At 47.8% G+C, this 18,529-nt stretch overlaps 1 protein-coding gene across 4 annotated transcripts in view; it reads right to left on the reverse strand.

Moving 5' to 3' along the window:
* The window catches only part of LOC118358345 (probable E3 ubiquitin-protein ligase HECTD4), a 91,512-nt gene that overhangs the window by 14,008 nt on the left and 58,975 nt on the right, over nucleotides 1-18,529 (reverse strand). For 3 of the 4 annotated variants that reach the window (XM_052478804.1, XM_052478803.1, XM_052478802.1), the window contains exons 42-73: nucleotides 16,491-16,660; nucleotides 16,236-16,351; nucleotides 15,999-16,102; nucleotides 15,695-15,856; nucleotides 15,406-15,554; nucleotides 15,230-15,309; nucleotides 14,897-15,060; nucleotides 13,300-13,537; nucleotides 12,384-12,520; nucleotides 12,139-12,265; nucleotides 11,784-11,921; nucleotides 11,397-11,533; nucleotides 11,138-11,298; nucleotides 10,880-11,061; nucleotides 10,164-10,369; nucleotides 9,919-10,049; nucleotides 9,598-9,803; nucleotides 9,279-9,458; nucleotides 7,513-8,909; nucleotides 7,182-7,389; nucleotides 6,864-7,087; nucleotides 6,485-6,630; nucleotides 5,970-6,073; nucleotides 5,652-5,775; nucleotides 4,894-5,084; nucleotides 4,566-4,712; nucleotides 4,237-4,356; nucleotides 3,991-4,146; nucleotides 3,781-3,884; nucleotides 3,148-3,369; nucleotides 2,632-2,798; nucleotides 2,222-2,417 (exon numbers count right to left, since the gene is read on the reverse strand). In XM_052478804.1, the coding sequence (XP_052334764.1) occupies nucleotides 2,222-2,417; nucleotides 2,632-2,798; nucleotides 3,148-3,369; nucleotides 3,781-3,884; nucleotides 3,991-4,146; nucleotides 4,237-4,356; nucleotides 4,566-4,712; nucleotides 4,894-5,084; nucleotides 5,652-5,775; nucleotides 5,970-6,073; nucleotides 6,485-6,630; nucleotides 6,864-7,087; nucleotides 7,182-7,389; nucleotides 7,513-8,909; nucleotides 9,279-9,458; nucleotides 9,598-9,803; nucleotides 9,919-10,049; nucleotides 10,164-10,369; nucleotides 10,880-11,061; nucleotides 11,138-11,298; nucleotides 11,397-11,533; nucleotides 11,784-11,921; nucleotides 12,139-12,265; nucleotides 12,384-12,520; nucleotides 13,300-13,537; nucleotides 14,897-15,060; nucleotides 15,230-15,309; nucleotides 15,406-15,554; nucleotides 15,695-15,856; nucleotides 15,999-16,102; nucleotides 16,236-16,351; nucleotides 16,491-16,660 (6,294 nt within the window). The remainder of the gene's footprint in view (nucleotides 1-2,221; nucleotides 2,418-2,631; nucleotides 2,799-3,147; nucleotides 3,370-3,780; nucleotides 3,885-3,990; nucleotides 4,147-4,236; nucleotides 4,357-4,565; nucleotides 4,713-4,893; nucleotides 5,085-5,651; nucleotides 5,776-5,969; nucleotides 6,074-6,484; nucleotides 6,631-6,863; nucleotides 7,088-7,181; nucleotides 7,390-7,512; nucleotides 8,910-9,278; nucleotides 9,459-9,597; nucleotides 9,804-9,918; nucleotides 10,050-10,163; nucleotides 10,370-10,879; nucleotides 11,062-11,137; nucleotides 11,299-11,396; nucleotides 11,534-11,783; nucleotides 11,922-12,138; nucleotides 12,266-12,383; nucleotides 12,521-13,299; nucleotides 13,538-14,896; nucleotides 15,061-15,229; nucleotides 15,310-15,405; nucleotides 15,555-15,694; nucleotides 15,857-15,998; nucleotides 16,103-16,235; nucleotides 16,352-16,490; nucleotides 16,661-18,529) is intronic. The other variant, XM_052478805.1, reaches the window with a different exon arrangement.

Consider the following 18,529-nt stretch of genomic DNA (forward strand, 5'->3'; position numbering starts at 1 on the left):
AGATGGGGATGTGTACAGTAGGTGTGAGTGTCCTAGGGTTTCAGAAGGGGATGTGTAGAGTAGGTGTGAGTGTACTAGTGTTTCAGAAGGGGATGTGTACAGTAGGTGTAAGTGTCCTAGGGTTTCAGAAGGGGATGTGTAGAGTAGGTGTGAGTGTACTAGTGTTTCAGAAGGGAATGTGTAGAGTAGGTGTGAGTGTACTAGTGTTTCAGAAGGGGATGTGTACAGTAGGTGTGAGTGTCCTAGGGTTTCAGAAGGGGATGTGTAGAGTAGGTGTGAGTGTACTAGTGTTTCAGATGGGGATGTGTACAGTAGGTGTGAGTGTCCTAGGGTTTCAGAAGGGGATGTGTAGACTAGGTGTGAGTGTACTAATGTTTCAGAAGGGAATGTGTAGAGTAGGTGTGAGAGTCCTAGGGTTTCAGAAGGGAATGTGTAGAGTAGGTGTGAGTGTACTAATGTTTCAGAAGGGAATGTGTAGAGTAGGTGTGAGAGTCCTAGGGTTTCAGAAGGGGATGTGTAGAGTAGGTGTGAGTGTACTAGTGTTTCAGATGGGGATGTGTACAGTAGGTGTGAGAGTCCTAGGGTTTCAGAAGGGGATGTGTAGAGTAGGTGTTGTACTAGTGTTTCAGATGGGGATGTGTAGAGTAGGTGTGAGTGTACTAATGTTTCAGAAGGGAATGTGTAGAGTAGGTGTGAGAGTCCTAGGGTTTCAGAAGGGAATGTGTAGAGTAGGTGTGAGTGTACTAATGTTTCAGAAGGGAATGTGTAGAGTAGGTGTGAGAGTCCTAGGGTTTCAGAAGGGGATGTGTAGAGTAGGTGTGAGTGTACTAGTGTTTCAGATGGGGATGTGTACAGTAGGTGTGAGTGTCCTAGGGTTTCAGAAGGGGATGTGTAGAGTAGGTGTGAGTGTACTAATGTTTCAGAAGGGGATGTGTACAGTAGGTGTGAGTGTCCTAGGGTTTCAGAAGGGGATGTGTAGAGTAGGTGTGAGTGTCCTAGGGTTTCAGAAGGGAATGTGTAGAGTAGGTGTGAGAGTCCTAGTGTTTCAGATGGGGATGTGTAGAGTAGGTGTGAGTGTACTAGTGTTTCAGAAGGGGATGTGTAGAGTAGGTGTGAGTGTACTAGTGTTTCAGAAGGGGATGTGTAGAGTAGGTGTGAGTGTACTAGTGTTTCAGAAGGGGATGTGTACAGTAGGTGTGAGTGTCCTAGGGTTTCAGAAGGGGATGTGTAGAGTAGGTGTGAGTGTACTAGTGTTTCAGAAGGGGATGTGTAGAGTAGGTGTGAGTGTACTAGTGTTTCAGAAGGGGATGTGTACAGTAGGTGTGAGTGTCCTAGGGTTTCAGAAGGGGATGTGTAGAGTAGGTGTGAGTGTCCTAGGGTTTCAGAAGGAATGTGTAGAGTAGGTGTGAGAGTCCTAGTGTTTCAGATGGGGATGTGTAGAGTAGGTGTGAGTGTACTAGTGTTTCAGAAGGGGATGTGTAGAGTAGGTGTGAGTGTACTAGTGTTTCAGAAGGGGATGTGTAGAGTAGGTGTGAGTGTACTAGTGTTTCAGAAGGGGATGTGTACAGTAGGTGTGAGTGTCCTAGGGTTTCAGAAGGGGATGTGTACAGTAGGTGTGAGTGTACTAGTGTTTCAGAAGGGGATGTGTACAGTAGGTGTGAGTGTACTAATGTTTCAGAAGGGGATGTGTACAGTAGGTGTGAGAGTCCTAGGGTTTCAGATGGGGATGTGTACAGTAGGTGTGAGTGTCCTAGGGTTTCAGAAGGGGATGTGTACAGTAGGTGTGAGTGTCCTAGGGTTTCGGAAGGGGATGTGTACAGTAGGTGTGAGTGTACTAGTGTTTCAGAAGGGGATGTGTACAGTAGGTGTGAGAGTCCTAGGGTTTCAGATGGGGATGTGTAGAGTAGGTGTGAGTGTCCTAGGGTTTCAGAAGGGGATGTGTACAGTAGGTGTGAGAGTCCTAGGGTTTCAGAAGGGGATGTGGACAGTAGGTGTGAGTGTCCTAGGGTTTCAGAAGGGGATGTGTACAGGAAGCGTGAGGTGGCAGGGAGGGTATGGTATATGTATTAGCTACCTCGCACTCTCTGCGGGGTTGGAAGAAAGCGGATATTTTCGGTTTTCAGGGATACAGTATTTTCAATCTAACTTCCGTTTCCCCTGAAAAACGGATGTGGGGACTCCGCTAACGGCGTTTCTACGCCTGCTACGTTAGGTTAGCTACCTTGAGAAAATCCAGGTTGATGTAGGGCAGGCCACAGGTTCGTAGCTCCACCTCCAGGGGGCTGAGCATGGTGAGGAGCTGCAGGGGAATGATGGAGCCCAGGCCTGCACGCACCGCTGTCATACACTCCACATTCTGCAGCTCCCTCAGGCGCAGGCCCCGCACTGCTCGCGCATACACATCCTTATTCTGCCAGCTACAAACACACACACAGGACAGACAGTGTAGAGGGATAGAGGGGTTAAACAGAGAGAGCACATTCTGTGAAAGTCAGACATTACTGTGCTGAAAGGACAAAATTATTTGGAGAGACAAATTGACAGCTAAAGGGAATCGCATTAGATAACATCAACAAAGACCCATACGGACTAAACAAGTCCCTGGGCCATAGAGACAGAATGTCACTGTACCTGACACCAAGGTTGTGCCCCCCCTGGCACAGGTCCACCTCCTCTCCAGTCATAGTGATGTAGGTGAAGGTGCAGCAGGGCTGGCTGGGGGAGTCAGGACTCTCTCCTGAGTGGTGCTGGGTCGAGATCTCTGCACACAGGGCCTCCAGATCGTCCTCGTCACTCACCTGGGTTGCAGAGGGAAAGGGTCAGGTAGAGGTCAATGGAACACTGTTGTTTGGGAACAAGGGTGGGAAGTGGTATGGTGAAACTACAGTCTGGGTTTGAACTGTAGAAGTCAGTAGTGACTGTATGGAGTTTACAGTAGAAAGGGACTGGTCAATAAGCTAGCTATTGGCCGAACCATGGAACATCTGCATACAGCATCATCAGTTTTTTGATGGGTTCGTTTCTGGTCAGAGCTTTCAAAACTTCCAGGGAGTCAGGGAGTAAGTCAGTTCCTCCTTTCATTATATAAATCACCTCAACTTCTCCAGAAACATGACCAATATGCATGTCTAAATGACTGTCTCTTACACCCTCAAACTTCTTGACGTAGTTGTATGTGAGCAGGTCGGCCTCCTGCAGGTCCTGCTCTGGGTCCAGAGGCTCACCCACCAGGCTCTTCCAGAAGGAGCCCAGCAGGTCCAGGGGCAGGGGCACATCTGCCCGGATGGCAATGCCCAACAGCTGGCCAAAGAACTGCAGCAGCTGCTCCTCCGCATAGCTGATCGGACAGGGCGTCAGAATATACTTCCCCTTTGGAACAAAACAGCACAGAAGCACCACAATCAAGTTAGAGACTCTTCTAGCCTATCAGTAATACAGTGATCACTGGCCATGTAGTGCCCAACTGGTTTGTAATCCAGACACGGTTTACACTCCTATTATAAACTGGGTGGTTCGAGCTGTATCCATTCCGGCGATGCGTCGTGCCTAAGAACAGCCCTGAGCTGTGGTATATTGGCCATATACCACACCTCCTCGGGCCTTACTGCTTAAGTATATACTGTGGGGAGTAGGATTAATACATATGTGCACTAACTATTGAGACATTATCATCGTTCCTAGTGTTAAAATGGTGCTGCAACCAGGGAAGGCAGATGGGGTTGGGGGGGTCACTGTACCTTGTTGCAGTGAAGGCAGATGGGGGTTGGGGGGTCACTGTACCTTGTTGCGGTTGGCTGCTGCACTGGGGCAGGGGAGCAGCAGGGAGAGGGCGGAGCTCTGGAGTTCCTTACACACCTGCCACAGGAAGTGACGAAAGGAGCCACCTGGGAGAGTCACAGAAGTCAGGGGTCAACTTAGACAGTGTTTCAGTCTTATTAAACAGATTTTATTCCTATAGGACAAAGGTGGGAGAAGAAGGTTGATACTAACTGGTGCCGTGGACCTCCTCTCCAGTGAAGCGGATGTTGAAGGCATAGGTGGGGTCTCCTCCGCTGGCCAGCTTCACACACAGCTGGGACGAGGGCACACAGGCTAGCTGGCGTGCCGCCTGGCAGAAGTAGGTGTTCTCTGAGGAACGGATCTCTCCTGGAGGAACACACACCATCAACACTCAACGTAGAGGGCATCATATGAATGAAGGTAAAACAGGGCTCTGGGCTTGTCCTGTGAGCTCACCTCCAACAATCTCCAGAGGGTCCAGTGTGATCTCGGGGGCAGCGTGGTCTGCAGTCCGCTGTACTGTGGCGTTCAACACCTGGTTCATCACTATCACTTTGTTATCATAGAACACCAGGCCTGCATAGAGATAGGGTGGAGGTAGAATGAGTAGGTCAGCAAGACTGTTTTAATACTATTCATATGCCCCACCTACAGCTTAAACGATTTAACAACCAGCCAATTCCCTGACACAACACCACTCCTTAATGATCCATACAGCACACTGTTGCTGTGTGCCATTGACCTGACAGAGCAGTTCTGATATGTTATTTTTGTGTGTGTGTCACCTTTGGCCCCAGAGAGCAGTGCTGCGATGCTGTTCTGGTAGGTGTGTGTTTGTCTCAGCTCCACCAGGGGCAGGAAGAAACTCTCCAGGGTGTTGTTGAGAGACTGCAGGAGAGCAAAGCGCAGACGCAGGCTCTCCACAGGCACATCTACACACACAGGGGAAATGTGAACACAGCAACACATATACGCAAATACACATATTCCCACCCACTCACTAACATGCGCTTACACTCATGATTACTGATGTCCAATACCACACAAACACGTGTAATAATAGACTGTGTATGTAAACTAATGACGTGGTATGTCAGTGAGAAGGTCACATACTGAGAAGACAGGCCAGGCGTGGGTCAGCGACGTCACTGGGCTCCAGGTAGGCCTCATGGGGGTGCAGCCTGGCAGGTGTGATGGCCAGGTGACCACACAGCCTGTTGATGTACTGAACCAACGCTACGTCCATCTCCAGGCTCCACCTCCTACAGGCCTTTTGGGCATGCCGCGTGTCTATACAGGTACATCTGGAAAACCAGAGGAGAGGGAATACAACAGAGTGGATAACCACTACATATGAACAGATCCTCTTAATGCAGATGTAGGATCTTAATTTGATCACTATTGTTGCTGAGATTTCCTGCACAGCAGGAAAACGTGTAGTATATTTGATGTTTAAAAGGCTTCTGAAGTTTGTAATTTCCACTTTAAAATGTCAGACTTGATTTGCCCTAACAAAAAATGTATCAACCCTTACAAAAATGTAAATGAATTATAATCCACATTTCCTGGCTCAAATCAAGATCCTACATCTGTGTATAAAATGGCTTAATCTGGCACCAGCTGGCTTTCTCTAATTACAGAGATTACATGTACTGTACAGTGCAGTATAGTGTGTGATTCAGATGATTACACGTGACATCATTTCTTAGAGTACATCATGTGTAAATGTGTGATGTGTGTTGACGTAACAATCACAGTGTGTTCCATGCTCCAACTGTTTACAACATGCTCCAGTCATGTGTGTTCCTTTCCACACTCGGAATGTGAAGGCTGACTGCAGGGCCTGGTGGGGGGCGGGTCGCCAGGCTCACCTTTCAAAGTGAAGGTCGTAACCGCAGGCCAGAATGGCCCTCCACACGCTACGGATGTCCTGCTTGGCCCGGTCCACAGCAAACTTATGGAAGCCCTCCAGAGTCAAGTACTTCTCCTCTGGGACTACGTGAGAGGGGTGAGGGAGGAGACAATACATGTAGAAATACATTAACAGCCAAACTCACAGATGCATGGACTTTATGCTCTCAGTTTCCATCTAGTCATCTACATTCTAACTGGAGGGAACTGTTCCTCAGCTCCAGAGAGATATTGGCTGGACAGATGGGTAACATGAGAGGGTACAGAGTGGTCAGTACCTTCAGGCTTCTTGGCAGGAGATTTCTCTGTGTCCTTCTCATCAGGCCTGGATTTCTCAGGGGACTTGGGCTTCAGTACAGTCTTCTTCTCACTCAGTGCAGTCCTGACAGAGACATGGAAAAAGGTCAGGAACAGGGGCCAATGGAAAATGTCTGTCCAAATGAGTACTGACGAAAGTTATGTCTGAAATAACAGTATACTGAACGAGGCTTGATTTGATGATTAAGCATAATAAGCAACATTTAATTACTCTCCATTTTCCTTCTGTAAGTGGATAAAGAATCCACAGAGAACAGTTTTTATTGCTATTTTTTTGTTTCTTAACATGAGAATTGAATTCGTAAGACTCGCTATTTAAGTAACACATTTCATAGTGGGAAGCATAAGAGAAGGCTCTTGGGGGGAGTGTAATTTTGAAACCCACTACTTTCCATAATTACAGGTGGGAGTGGAAACTATTTCAGAAAATGGTGTTCAGGGTGGCATTGTGTGTGTGGTGAAGGACAAAACTCACCTGACGCTGTTGAGCACAGACTTCTCCTTGCTGGGTGGTTTGGTGATGGTTCTCTTGGTGCTCACCACCTTGACTGCATGCTGTTCCTTACCCGCCTTGCTGTATTTGTTCTTGTTGGGCTTGGGGGTGCCATATTTACGCAGAATCTGTGGAACATATAACCCTGCTCAGACAAACATGGCTGCAGATGCATATAGATGAGTGTGTGTGTGTGTGTGTGTGTGTGTGTGTGTGTGTGTGTGTGTGTGTGTGTGTGTGTGTGTGTGTGTGTGTGTGTGTGTGTGTGTGTGTGTGTAAAATCATGTGGATGAGGCAGGGTCAATTAAGCATATATCTATTTTGTTGTCTTCAAACACTCATGGTGGGGGGGTGTACCAACCTGCGTCAGTTGGTCCTCCAGCACCTTCTTAGGCGGCCGTACATTAGTGAAGAAGACGTGGAGGAGGTTTCCAGTAGTCTGGGAGTTGATCTGCTCCTTGCTCAAGTAGATGTCTGACACTTTGACAGGCTTGGCTGGTGTGAGGCTGAGCATCTGCTCTGAGTGTACACAACTCTTGAAGATGTCCATCAGCACGTCTCGTGCACTTGGAACCAACTTGTCCCCTGGGAACATAGGAGAAAAGATTAAGACCCCTCCAGATGTAGGACTTTTATCTGTATTGATAGAGTACAGATGATTGAGCCATAAACTACTTACCTCTGAGAGACTTGTTCAGGAAGTAGTCCTCAAGGGCGGAGCTACCCTGTGTGTCAAACAGGCTTGGGTTGACGCTGGAGGCTGTGAGGATCTCCTCATTGGTCAGTTCCATCAGCTCCTCCTCACCCTCCAGGCTGGATAAGCCAATCAAGTCGCTGCTGTTGAAGAGACTAGCGCGGATCTTTTCCACTTTGGCTCGGGCGCGAACCTACATTCAGGATGTGCAAAACAGATGAAGGACATGCAAGTCTGTCTCCATCAAAGCAAAACATATATATAAATCAACAATATCAATATATCAAGTTCTTTGTAAAATGCACTTGTGACCCACCTCTATGACAGCATAGCCCTTGATGGGTCGGGCCAAGATGGAGTTGCTGTCCAGAGAAGTGACGGTGTACATGGAGCCCCCGTCTGACACAGAGGCTGTTTCTGCGTTGTCCAGAGGTTCCCCCAGGCTGCCAAGACTGCCCAGGCTCCCCGTGCTGCACAGGGAGATATCCAGGCTCTCCTGGCTGGACACCGTGTGGGGATCCAGGGGCACTTGCTGTGGGGAGGGTATGGTCGAGGCTGCAGCCACAGGGGTGAGAGGTGGGGCAGCCAGCAGCTCCTGGTCCACAGAGAGTTCACTGGCGGTGCGGGACACGCCCCCCTGAGAGGAGCTGCAGATGGAGGTCTGGCTGGTGGAGGCTGAGGCCGAGACACTCAAGGCTGGAGTCAAGCAGCTGGAGCTGTCTGGGCTCTCGTTGCTGGGGAAGGAGCGCCCAGGCTCGGGGGCTGTTTTGCCGTCCAGGGGGATGGACACCCCGGCTCCTGCCTTGGGCTTCTTAGGTTCTTCCTCCTGCAGGGGGATGAAGATCTCGTCCTTGAAGAGACCCCCGTGAGCATGGCAGGCTCTGCGGATGGCGCTGCGCACCACAGCCTCCTCCAGGTGGGTGGGGATGCCAGAGAGCACCAGCAGACGGCTGTGAGCGGTAGGTCCCACCAGGGCCTGGCAGGCGTCCGTCACAGCATCACTTGTTACACTCAGCCCCTGGGGATCCTTGTTGGCCAGGTGACGGAGGATCATGAGCAGGGTGAGGCCACGGTGGAACCACAGCATGTCCTCAGGTTTACTACCGGCCATGTTGAGCAGGGCGCTGTCGCTCTCTGACAGACGAGCCCCTCCAGCAGAACCCCTCTTCCCTGAGGCCACTGCGGCCACTGCTGCTGCCGCACGCTCCCTCTTCATCTTCACCTTCTTACGCTTGGAGAGCAGGCTGGGGCTCTGGGGGGTCTGGCCTGGGGAGGAGGAGGAGGATGAAGAGGAGTCGCTGAGATTAGGGGCACTGGTGGAGGACAGGGCTCCCACTCCTGAGCACCCCATGTTGAGGGGGACGGTGACCTCAGCTATAGCCAGGCACACCTCCATCAGGGCGTGGAAGTAGGTGGAGAATCTGCTCTGCTCAGTCCCCAGGGCCAGGCCACCGCCACCAGAGGAGGAGCACCCTGCTCCGGCCCCTGCAGTCACCCAGCCCTGGGTCTCCCGGTCATACAGCTTGCGGAGCTCTGTCTGCAGGGCCATGAGCACGGCCAGGCAGGGGTTAAGCAACAGAGCGATGGAGTTGGACAGGCCTGCAGGGCTTTTCCGCTGCTCCAGGTGGTGGATCTTACGGAAGAGCTCAGCCAGCAGATGGAAGGAGAGTTCTTTGACGCAGGGGGCCAGATCTGTGGTCCATAACAGCCCACCTAGAACGTCACAGACAGGAAGAGAGAGGGAACAGAAACTCTTAGAAAATAGTGACCAACTTGTTGTCAGCACAAAACAGGATGCGATATTAGTCCCATACAACGAGTGACTGAAGGTTATGTAAAAGATGTAGACGTTGGACACCTTCTGTAGCTCAGTTGGTAGAGCATGGCGCTTGTAACGCCAGGGTAGTGGGTTCGATTCCCGGGACCACCCATACGTAGAATGTATGCACACATGACTGTAAGTCGCTTTGGATAAAAGCGTCTGCTAAATGGCATATATTATTATTATATATTATTATATATATATCATGGATCGCCATGGAGGCAGACATTTCAAAGATTTTACGAAAGTGTAGCACCTACCCAGCAGCTCCACCACCTGCAGCAGCACAGACGAGGGCACAGTGTCCAGCTCCTCCTCAGAGTACTCATTATTCTCCCCTAGCTTCCACGTCAGCAGCTGCTCAGCAAATGCCATAGCCAGGGGGAACTCCAGTGGCAGGGAGTGCAGCACCAGCACCACGCCAGGAGGGGGCGACACCCCTGAGAGAGAGACAATGAAACAAACCAAGCTATTATCAATACATGTTAATCATTTGAAACAGAGAGAAACATAATTAACATATATACGCTGAAAATAGTTATTACTGTAAGCCAGGACTAGGGGAGATCAAGCACTCACCCAGTTTGATGTGCACTTTGTCGGTGGGGATGATGACAGTGGGGAACTGGTTGGTAGTGGGAGGGGGGGTGAGGCCTGTGTTGGAGGGTGAAGCATCCAGAGGGTAGCACACCGCCTCCATCAGGTTGAGCTGGCCGTTCCTGCGCACCTTGTGACCAAGGCCATAAACCATAACCCGCGCCCATGGGGCTTTGTACAGGGAGGAGCTAGTGGGGAAGAGAGGAAACGTGAGAGAGGCAGAAAATGGGGGCAAAATGGGGGCACTGTAAGACATCTAGGATGGTCAAGGGTCAAACAAAAAAGTTTGTTAAATTAGCTCACTCTTTGCGGCAGCCTAGTTGGCTCTCTTTGCAGGAGACGATCACGAAGGCAGCACCCGGGAAGTTGACATCCATGCTGACCTTTGACTCTGATACTGGGAAGTCCTCTGAAGTGAACTGCTCTGGTGCATTCTACATAATGGAACAAGGGAAATAATATATGAACCATATAAAAACAAAAGATCTCCATCCCTAGGGAAATATCCATTCAGACAGACTCAGGTCATTAGTTAACCCTGTGCAGACCTGTAGGAAGCAACAGATCTGCTTGGTGAGCTCCAGCAGGCTCTCCTCCCCCTGGTGCAGGGCGCGGGTGATGGCCACGGTGAGCCACTCCCGGATGGGCTGTGCGTTTCCCTGGTAAAACAGTTCTGTGGGAGAACAGCTCTGGCCCTGCAGATTGTGGAGTAGAGACTGGGCCACCAGGATGGAGCTGGAGCTGATGGTCCCATCTGCAGGACAAACAGAGAGCACAAAGATCATGGAAAGGTTGCCTAATAAATCAGTCTGTGATACCAGCTCGGGTAACACAGTCTGAAATAAAGCACTGCAAAAATGTTGAAAGATTTCTTACAAGCCAGAATGTCACATTAGGTGACAACAAATCGTGATAGCCACACACAGAGACCTGCGTTTTGAAGTCGGTTCAATAATATTTCCTGTGGATATTTTATCATAAATTTACACCGGCAGCAGGACAAAATCAGTGGACAACAGGTATATATTCAACATTCTGACATGTAAAGGGACTGTTTGGAATTTTGGAATCTAAATGTTAGAGACGGTAGTGGATGCTTGTCCAGTCTACACTCGGATTCTTAAAAGCAGACTCCAAATCACTCCATTCATTGAATTGTACACCTAAAAATCCATGTGTTATTTCAGTCTAGTCCATTTTCTAACTTCTATTTAACCCATTATTTTCCGTGGATCATCATGTCATCCAGAGAGAGTCTGCTCACCAGGCAGAGGCGGAGCCAGCAGCTGATTGGACAGCAGCTGCAGGTGTTCCAAAGTGATGTCTCTAATGGCTGGGATGTGGAGGAGGCGGGTGAAGGTGTGGGGGCTCTTGGGGGCAAAGATGTTGAGTAGCGCCATGCGGCAGTAAAGCCGAGCCAGGGCACTCTCACAACGTAGAAGCTCCCTGAAACACAGCAGGCCACGGGGGATGATTTACAGTTCATAGCAGTGTGTTATTTCAGTGTGTGTGTGTTAGTTACCTATGGATCTGGATGTTACTGCTGTCGAGATTAACAAGGCCATTGGCAGCAGTACGGCGGGACCCAACAGGGGGACGCTCCAGCATTTCAATGGGGTACCAGTACCTCACCAGCACCCCCTCACTGCGCAGGTACGTCTCTACCTGTACCAGCTCATTCACCTGAAAACACAGACACACACAGTAAATAACAAAGGACAAAGCTTAACTTATTTTCGCTTTGTTTCTATGACAACTGAAGTGAAGTGTTCCACACTCACTGAGTCCACGTCCAGAACCACTCCGTGCAGGCCGAAGGTTTTCAACATTCCTCGGATGGCAAACTTGGGCAGGGCTGTTCCACCTGTGGTGCTGTTGGTGTTGTTGTTGTCTGGACAGCGGATGACCACGGTCAAACCTGAGACGAGGAAACATACTGTATAAGTAAGGGCAAAGCTGGGTAACACTACAGCCTATATGTTCATAATGATAATGATCATTACAAAAAATTCTTAAAAGAAAATATTGCTTCAGTAATTGTTAAACCAGCTATCAGGAAAACTCCTGTGTTTAATAATGTATTTACAGTTAGGGTCAAAGGTGATGAAAACAATCACGGTTCAATAACCGAGGTCTCTGTCATGGTGGTGGGTGCAAGTGCAGGGTACCTTTGCGGACTTTATCGATGGTGAACTTGTTGGCCTCATCCTTGATGTCCTCGATGGTGGGGAGGTAAAGGTCCCGGGGGATACCCCCGTTCTCTTCATACAGGAACTCCACTGTCTGCCGGGCTATGTCAACCATGCCTGAACAACATTTCAAGCAATAAAAACACCACAAAGAACAAACGTCAAAAAGCATCCCTTCAAAAATGTCAAACAGTGGAGTCAATGGGGAGCTGCTCTTTAAACAGAGCTACAGGGTTGACCACCTCTTACCACCTGGTTTTCAGGTGAGTGTGAGTGTCCCAAGCTGCTCAAAGAGCAGAGGAGCAGAAACGAGAGACTGAACATAAATCCTCACCCAGCTGCAGTGCTCCCTTGATCTGGTCCAGACCAGACTTCCTCTCTGCCTCATTGCGGAAGCGACGGCGGATGGTGGGGAACACCTTGGTCTCCCAGGCCTTCACCAGCAGGGCATAGTGGTCCTCCTGGGTGGGTGAAACAGTACATTCATGCCAACAGTGAAAATCCAGGATACCAAAAAGTGAATGTGTTATTTGAAGGCTCTTCTCAGAACAATAAGCACCAGAAAGATATTCAACTCACCCTGGGAACATCGTCATCATCTTCGTCATCACTCTCGTCGTCAGCGATAGGCGGGGGGTGTGCTTCAGGCCCTGAGGTGACCAGGTTCTCGTAGCTCAGCTCTACCTTGTAGAGGCACGACGAGTCACTGTTGTACTCTGTCTCGACAGGGGAGGACAACAACAAAGCCAGTTCTTACAAACGCTACCAACTGGGACAAATACACGGACCAGACAGTGAGGGTGAGGGTTAGGGCTGCGGGGCGGGGCGGGGTGGGGTTGATCAAACAGCAAACGCTACCAGCTGGGAGACATATACACAGACCAGACAGTGAGGATGAGGGTTAGGGCTGCGGGGCGGGCGGGGTGGGGTGGGGCGGGGGCGGGGCGGGGTGGGGTCGACCAAACAGCAAACGCAACCGAGGACTGAAATCACACCAGGTTAAAAGGTCCAATGCAGTTGTTTTCGATATCAAATCATTTATGGGGAACATTTAAGTACCTTACTGTGATTGTTTTCAATTAAAATGGTAAAACGTTTCTCAAGGAATAATTTTGCTCGGACTGTCTGGGAGTGGGGAGGAGAACACTGAAAAGTAGCTGTTATTGGCAGAGTGGTTTGGAACTCTTTCTTGTTGGTCTATTAACTAATTTACCGCCTAATGATGTCACTAGGAAGGCCAATACTCCCTCCCACCAAAAATCAGGCAGACATTTCAGACAGTCTTTTCAAACAGCTCTTACACTAAAAGGATCAACATAATTTACACAATTTCACAGTATTATTTAACCTCAGTGTGACAATATATTTAAACACAGGAAAATCACATTTTTGACTGCACTGGGCCTTGAAGTAAAACAATACATTTTAGGTTATGTGACCGGAAAGTAACTGAAACACATGCATTTGGTGAAAGGTGAAAGTGAAAGGAACATACGTTGCTGGGCAACTGCTACCGCGGCGATCCGACAGGGAGGTCCGTGAGATCCAGAGTCAGATGCCACACTAGCACCCGCATCATTGTCGCTGTCGGATGCCATGGCGAATGGGAGGGCCTCGAAGTTGGCACTGATTTCCTCTGCCAGGTCAACACAAAAGTCAGCAGCATTGCGGTGTGCTTGGCCCTCTGCGTACGCAAATGCCCGGCAACCAAAGTTGGCACGAATCTTTGTGTTCTAAACAAAATGCAAAACACACCATGATGACATTGAGCTGCATTAATTAGGCTTCAACTTTTTTTATTTTTTTTATTTCACCTTTATTTAACCAGGTAGGCTAGTTGAGAACAAGTTCTCATTTGCAACTGCGACCTGGCCAAGATAGCAGTGTGAACAGACAACACAGAGTTACACATGGACTAAACAATTAACAAGTCAATAACACAGTAGAAAAAAAGGGGAGTCTAAATACAATGTGTGCAAAAGGCATGAGGAGGTAGGCGAATAATTACAATTTTGCAGATTAACACTGGAGTGATAAATGATCAGATGGTCATGTACAGGTAGAGATATTGGTGTGCAAAAGAGCAGAAAAGTAAATAAATAAAAACAGTATGGGGATGAGGTAGGTGAAAATGGGTGGGCTATTTACCAATAGACTATGTACAGCTGCAGCGATCGGTTAGCTGCTCAGATAGCTAATGTTTGAAGTTGGTGAGGGAGATAAAAGTCTCCAACTTCAGCGATTTTTGCAATTCGTTCCAGTCACAGGCAGCAGAGTACTGGAACGAAAGGCGGCCAAATTAGGTGTTGGCTTTAGGGATGATCAGTGAGATACACCTGCTGGAGCGCGTGCTACGGATGGGTGTTGCCATCGTGACCAGTGAACTGAGATAAGGCGGAGCTTTATCTAGCATGGACTTGTAGATGACCTGGAGCCAGTGGGTCTGGCGACGAATATGTAGCGAGGGCCAGCCGACTAGAGCATACAGGTCGCAGTGGTGGGTGGTATAAGGTGCTTTAGTGACAAAACGGATGGCACTGTGATAAACTGCATCCAGTTTGCTGAGTAGAGTGTTGGAAGCCATTTTGTAGATGACATCGCCGAAGTCGAGGATCGGTAGGATAGTCAGTTTTACTAGGGTAAGCTTGGCGGCGTGAGTGAAGGAGGCTTTGTTGCGGAATAGAAAGCCGACTCTTGATTTGATTTTCGATTGGAGATGTTTGATATGAGTCTGGAAGGAGAGTTTGCAGTCCAGCCAGACACCTAGGTACTTATAGATGTCCACATATTCAAGGTCGGAACCATCCAGGGTGGTGATGCTAGTCGGGCATGCGGGTGCAGGCAGCGATCGGTTGAAAAGCATGCATTTGGTTTTACTAGCGTTTAAGAGCAGTTGGAGGCCACGGAAGGAGTGTTGTAATGGCATTGAAGCTCGTTTGGAGGTTAGATAGCACAGTGTCCAATGACGGGCCGAAAGTATATAGAATGGTGTCGTCTGCGTAGAGGTGGATCAGGGAATCGCCCGCAGCAAGAGCAACATCATTGATATATACAGAGAAAAGTTGTTTAACTTGTTATCTTGTTTTACCCACCTTCTTCTGAATGTGCACCAGAGGCCACATGCCCCCTGCTACATCCTCCAGGAAGGGGCTGAGGCGGTGGCCGCAGTAGGTGAAGTAGACCCGCCCTTTAGAGACATGGCCAGGGGGTGGAGGGGTGCCCTCAGAGCGCTCCCAGCCAATGCCCGCCACATCCCCTGTAAGCAGGAAGAGAATGGTCACCATCCCAAGATACAGTTCAAAATCAGATGTTTCACCAAAATGTTATAAATATGCAATACACATTGGTTCCATAAGCAAAAACAGTCAAAAATAGGAGGTAGGTGATATTATGAAACTAGATGAGAGGATTGTTTCCCATCTCACCAGGAAGTAGGGCTACGTCCAGCCTCACACTCTTCCACTGCAGCAGACTGGAGCCATTATAGTGCACAGCCCTGCCATTACTGAAAGGGAGAAACACAGAGACAGCACTCAATCTCAGACAGGGCAGTGGGAAACCTCACAGAGATTACATATGTCAAATCCATAGGAGCATATACTTGTGAAAGAGGCAGGTGCCAACAGGGTTGGTCCATGCTCCGTCTCTCTTCTCCGCCTCTGTGGCAAAGCCAAAAGACACAATAGGGCCGCTGTCGTCTTCCGAGTCTCCATAGGAGACAATCTCTATTTCCCAGTAAAATGAAGGAGCCTACAGGAAAAAGAGGGAGAGGAATTTAAAGATTCCAAATGAGTTAGCCTGCTTCCTAAGCATGCAAAACTGAATTATCATTAATATAAAACCTAGCATGTGCCATTCCCAAGACATCCAGTAAGTTTAGGGGTGCCCACCTGAACAGGTACAGGTGAGGTGGCATAGATGAAGGTTCCCCTGGGCAGACCTCCTCCAGCGCTGGGGTCGGCCAGGAAGGTGACGGAGGTAAGGCGAGATGAGAACATGCAGGCACGCACTGGAGGGAACACCCTAGTTGGACTCCATGTAATCTCCTTGGGCTAGGGAGAGATATAGACCGGAGCAGAGAGCGTTACAAGGCCCCACAAACTTCAAACGGAATCCCTTCATCCCTCAAAAAATCCTAGTATGGTTTTGTGTCAGTTATTCGATCAGTAGATCAATGAGTACAGCGACACCCACCTGGCACCTGTCTGTCTGGAGGGGAGGGGGTGGCGGTCGAGCGCAGTCTCGGTACAGCATCCTCACTCGCTCACACTGTGCCTCGACCATGCCCAGACGCTCCCCTGCACAACACAGCAGAATCAATACTACGGTCATAGAGAAAATATGGCCAGTAAAAGTACAGTCATGCTGCATTGTAGAAGTTGTGTCATCATTGAGCACTATGCTACTGGGTGAGAGTGGGTGGTCACTCACCAGGACTGCACTCCTGGGCCACAAGGTTAAGCACCTCCACAGCAGCAGGACACTGCTGAATGAACTCTTCACAGAACGAGCTGTCCTCCAGGAGCTGGGCCATCACCAGACATGCCCTGGGAGCCAAACACAACAGACACATTTAAACCTGCACACTAACTAAGAAAAACAAATGTATGACATACAGGTGCAGACACACACTTGAAGGAGCAGCAAAACATATTGACCGAGGTAATTTCCTCCTTAGTGATTTACCTGGTCCTGATTTCAGCCAGCAGGCGGACAGCGGCCATGACAGGACTAGAGCCATCTCCTGAGGCGGGGAGGGAGGTGTGGATGGACAGACTACCCTCCTGTGGCAGGAGCATGGACTGTACCGCCTGCACCACCTTCTCTGTGATAGACAGCTTGTAGAGGGGCAGCGCCTGGGAGAGAGAGGGGGAGAGGGACATTGACGAGAAGAGAACATTAAATGAGTCTACTGCCATCGTGCATTAAAGCCTTATGTGCACTTGCATCAATTCCAGTCGATTTACATGTGTTAGTTGTATGTGTTAGTTGCACGTGTTTGTTGTATGTGTTATTTACATGTGTTAGTTGCATGTGTTAGTTACATGTGTTAGTTGTATGTGTTAGCTACATGTGTTAGTTACATGTGTTAGTTACATGTGTTAGCTACATGTGTTAGTTACATGTGTTAGCTACATGTGTTAGTTACATGTGTTAGTTACATATGTTAATTGTATGTGTTAGTTACATGTGTTAGTTGTATGTGTTAGTTACATGTGTTAGTTGTATGTGTTAGTTACATGTGTTAGTTACACGTATTAGTTACACGTATTAGTTACACGTATTAGTTACATGTGTTAGTTACATGTGTTAGTTACATGTGTTAATTGTATGTGTTAGTTACATGTGTTAATTGTATGTGTTAGTTACATGTGTTAGTTACACGTGTTAGTTACACATATTAGTTACACGTATTAGTTACACATGTTAGTGACACATGTTAGTGACACGTGTTAGTTACATATGTTAGTGACGCGTGTTAGTTACATGTGTTAGTTGCATGAGTTCGTTACATGGGTTAGTTGTAGGTGTTACACATGTCAGTTGTATGTGTTAGTTACACGTGTTAGTTGTATGTGTTAGTTACACGTGTTAGTTACACGTGTTAGTTACACGTGTTAGTTACACGTGTTAGTTACACGTGTTAGTTACATGTGTTAGTTACATGTGTTAGTTACATGTGTTAGTCACACGTGTTAGTTGTAGGTGTTAGTTACATGTGTTAGTTGCATGTGTTAGTTGTATGTGTTAGTTACATTTGTTAGTTGTATGTGTTAGTTACACGTGTTAGTTGTATGTGTTAGTTACACGTGTTAGTTGTATGTGTTAGTTACACGTGTTAGTTGTATGTGTTAGTTACACGTGTTAGTTACACGTGTTAGTTGTATGTGTTAGTTGTATGTGTTAGTTACATGTGTTAGTTGTATGTGTTAGTTACACGTGTTAGTTGAATGTGTTAGTTGTATGTGTTAGTTACACGTGTTAGTTCCATGTGTTAGTTACATGTGTTAGTTGTATGTGTTAGTTACACGTGTTAGTTACATGTGTTAGTTGTGTGTGTTAGTTACACGTGTTAGTTCCATGTGTTAGTTACACGTGTTAGTTACATGTGTTAGTTGTATGTGTTAGTTCCATGTGTTAGTTACATGTGTTAGTTACATGTGTTAGTTACACGTGTTAGTTGTATGTGTTAGTTACACGTGTTAGTTCCATGTGTTAGTTACATGTGTTAGTTACATGTGTTAGGTGTTAGTTACACGTGTTAGTTGTATGTGTTAGTTACATGTGTTAGTTGTATGTGTTAGTTACACGTGTTAGTTGAATGTGTTAGTTACACGTGTTAGTTACACGTGTTAGTTGTATGTGTTAGTTACACGTGTTAGTTGTATGTGTTAGTTACGTGTTAGTTGTATGCGTTAGTTACACGTCTTAGTTGCATGTGTTAGTTACATGTGTTAGTTGCATGTGTTAGTTACACGTGTTAGTTGTATGTGATAGTTACACATGTTAGTTACACATGTTAGTTACATGTGTTAGTTGTATGTGTTAGTTACACGTGTTAGTTACACATGTTAGTTACACATGTTAGTTACAAGTGTTAGTTGTATGTGTTAGTTACACGTGTTAGTTACGTGTGTTAGTTACATGTGTTAGTAACATGTGTTAGTTGTATGTGTTAGTTGTATGTGTTAGTTGTATGTGTTAGTTACATGTCTTAGTTGCAT

Source organism: Oncorhynchus keta, chromosome 25 (genome assembly GCF_023373465.1).
Source record: "Oncorhynchus keta strain PuntledgeMale-10-30-2019 chromosome 25, Oket_V2, whole genome shotgun sequence".
Lineage (NCBI taxonomy): Eukaryota > Metazoa > Chordata > Actinopteri > Salmoniformes > Salmonidae > Oncorhynchus > Oncorhynchus keta.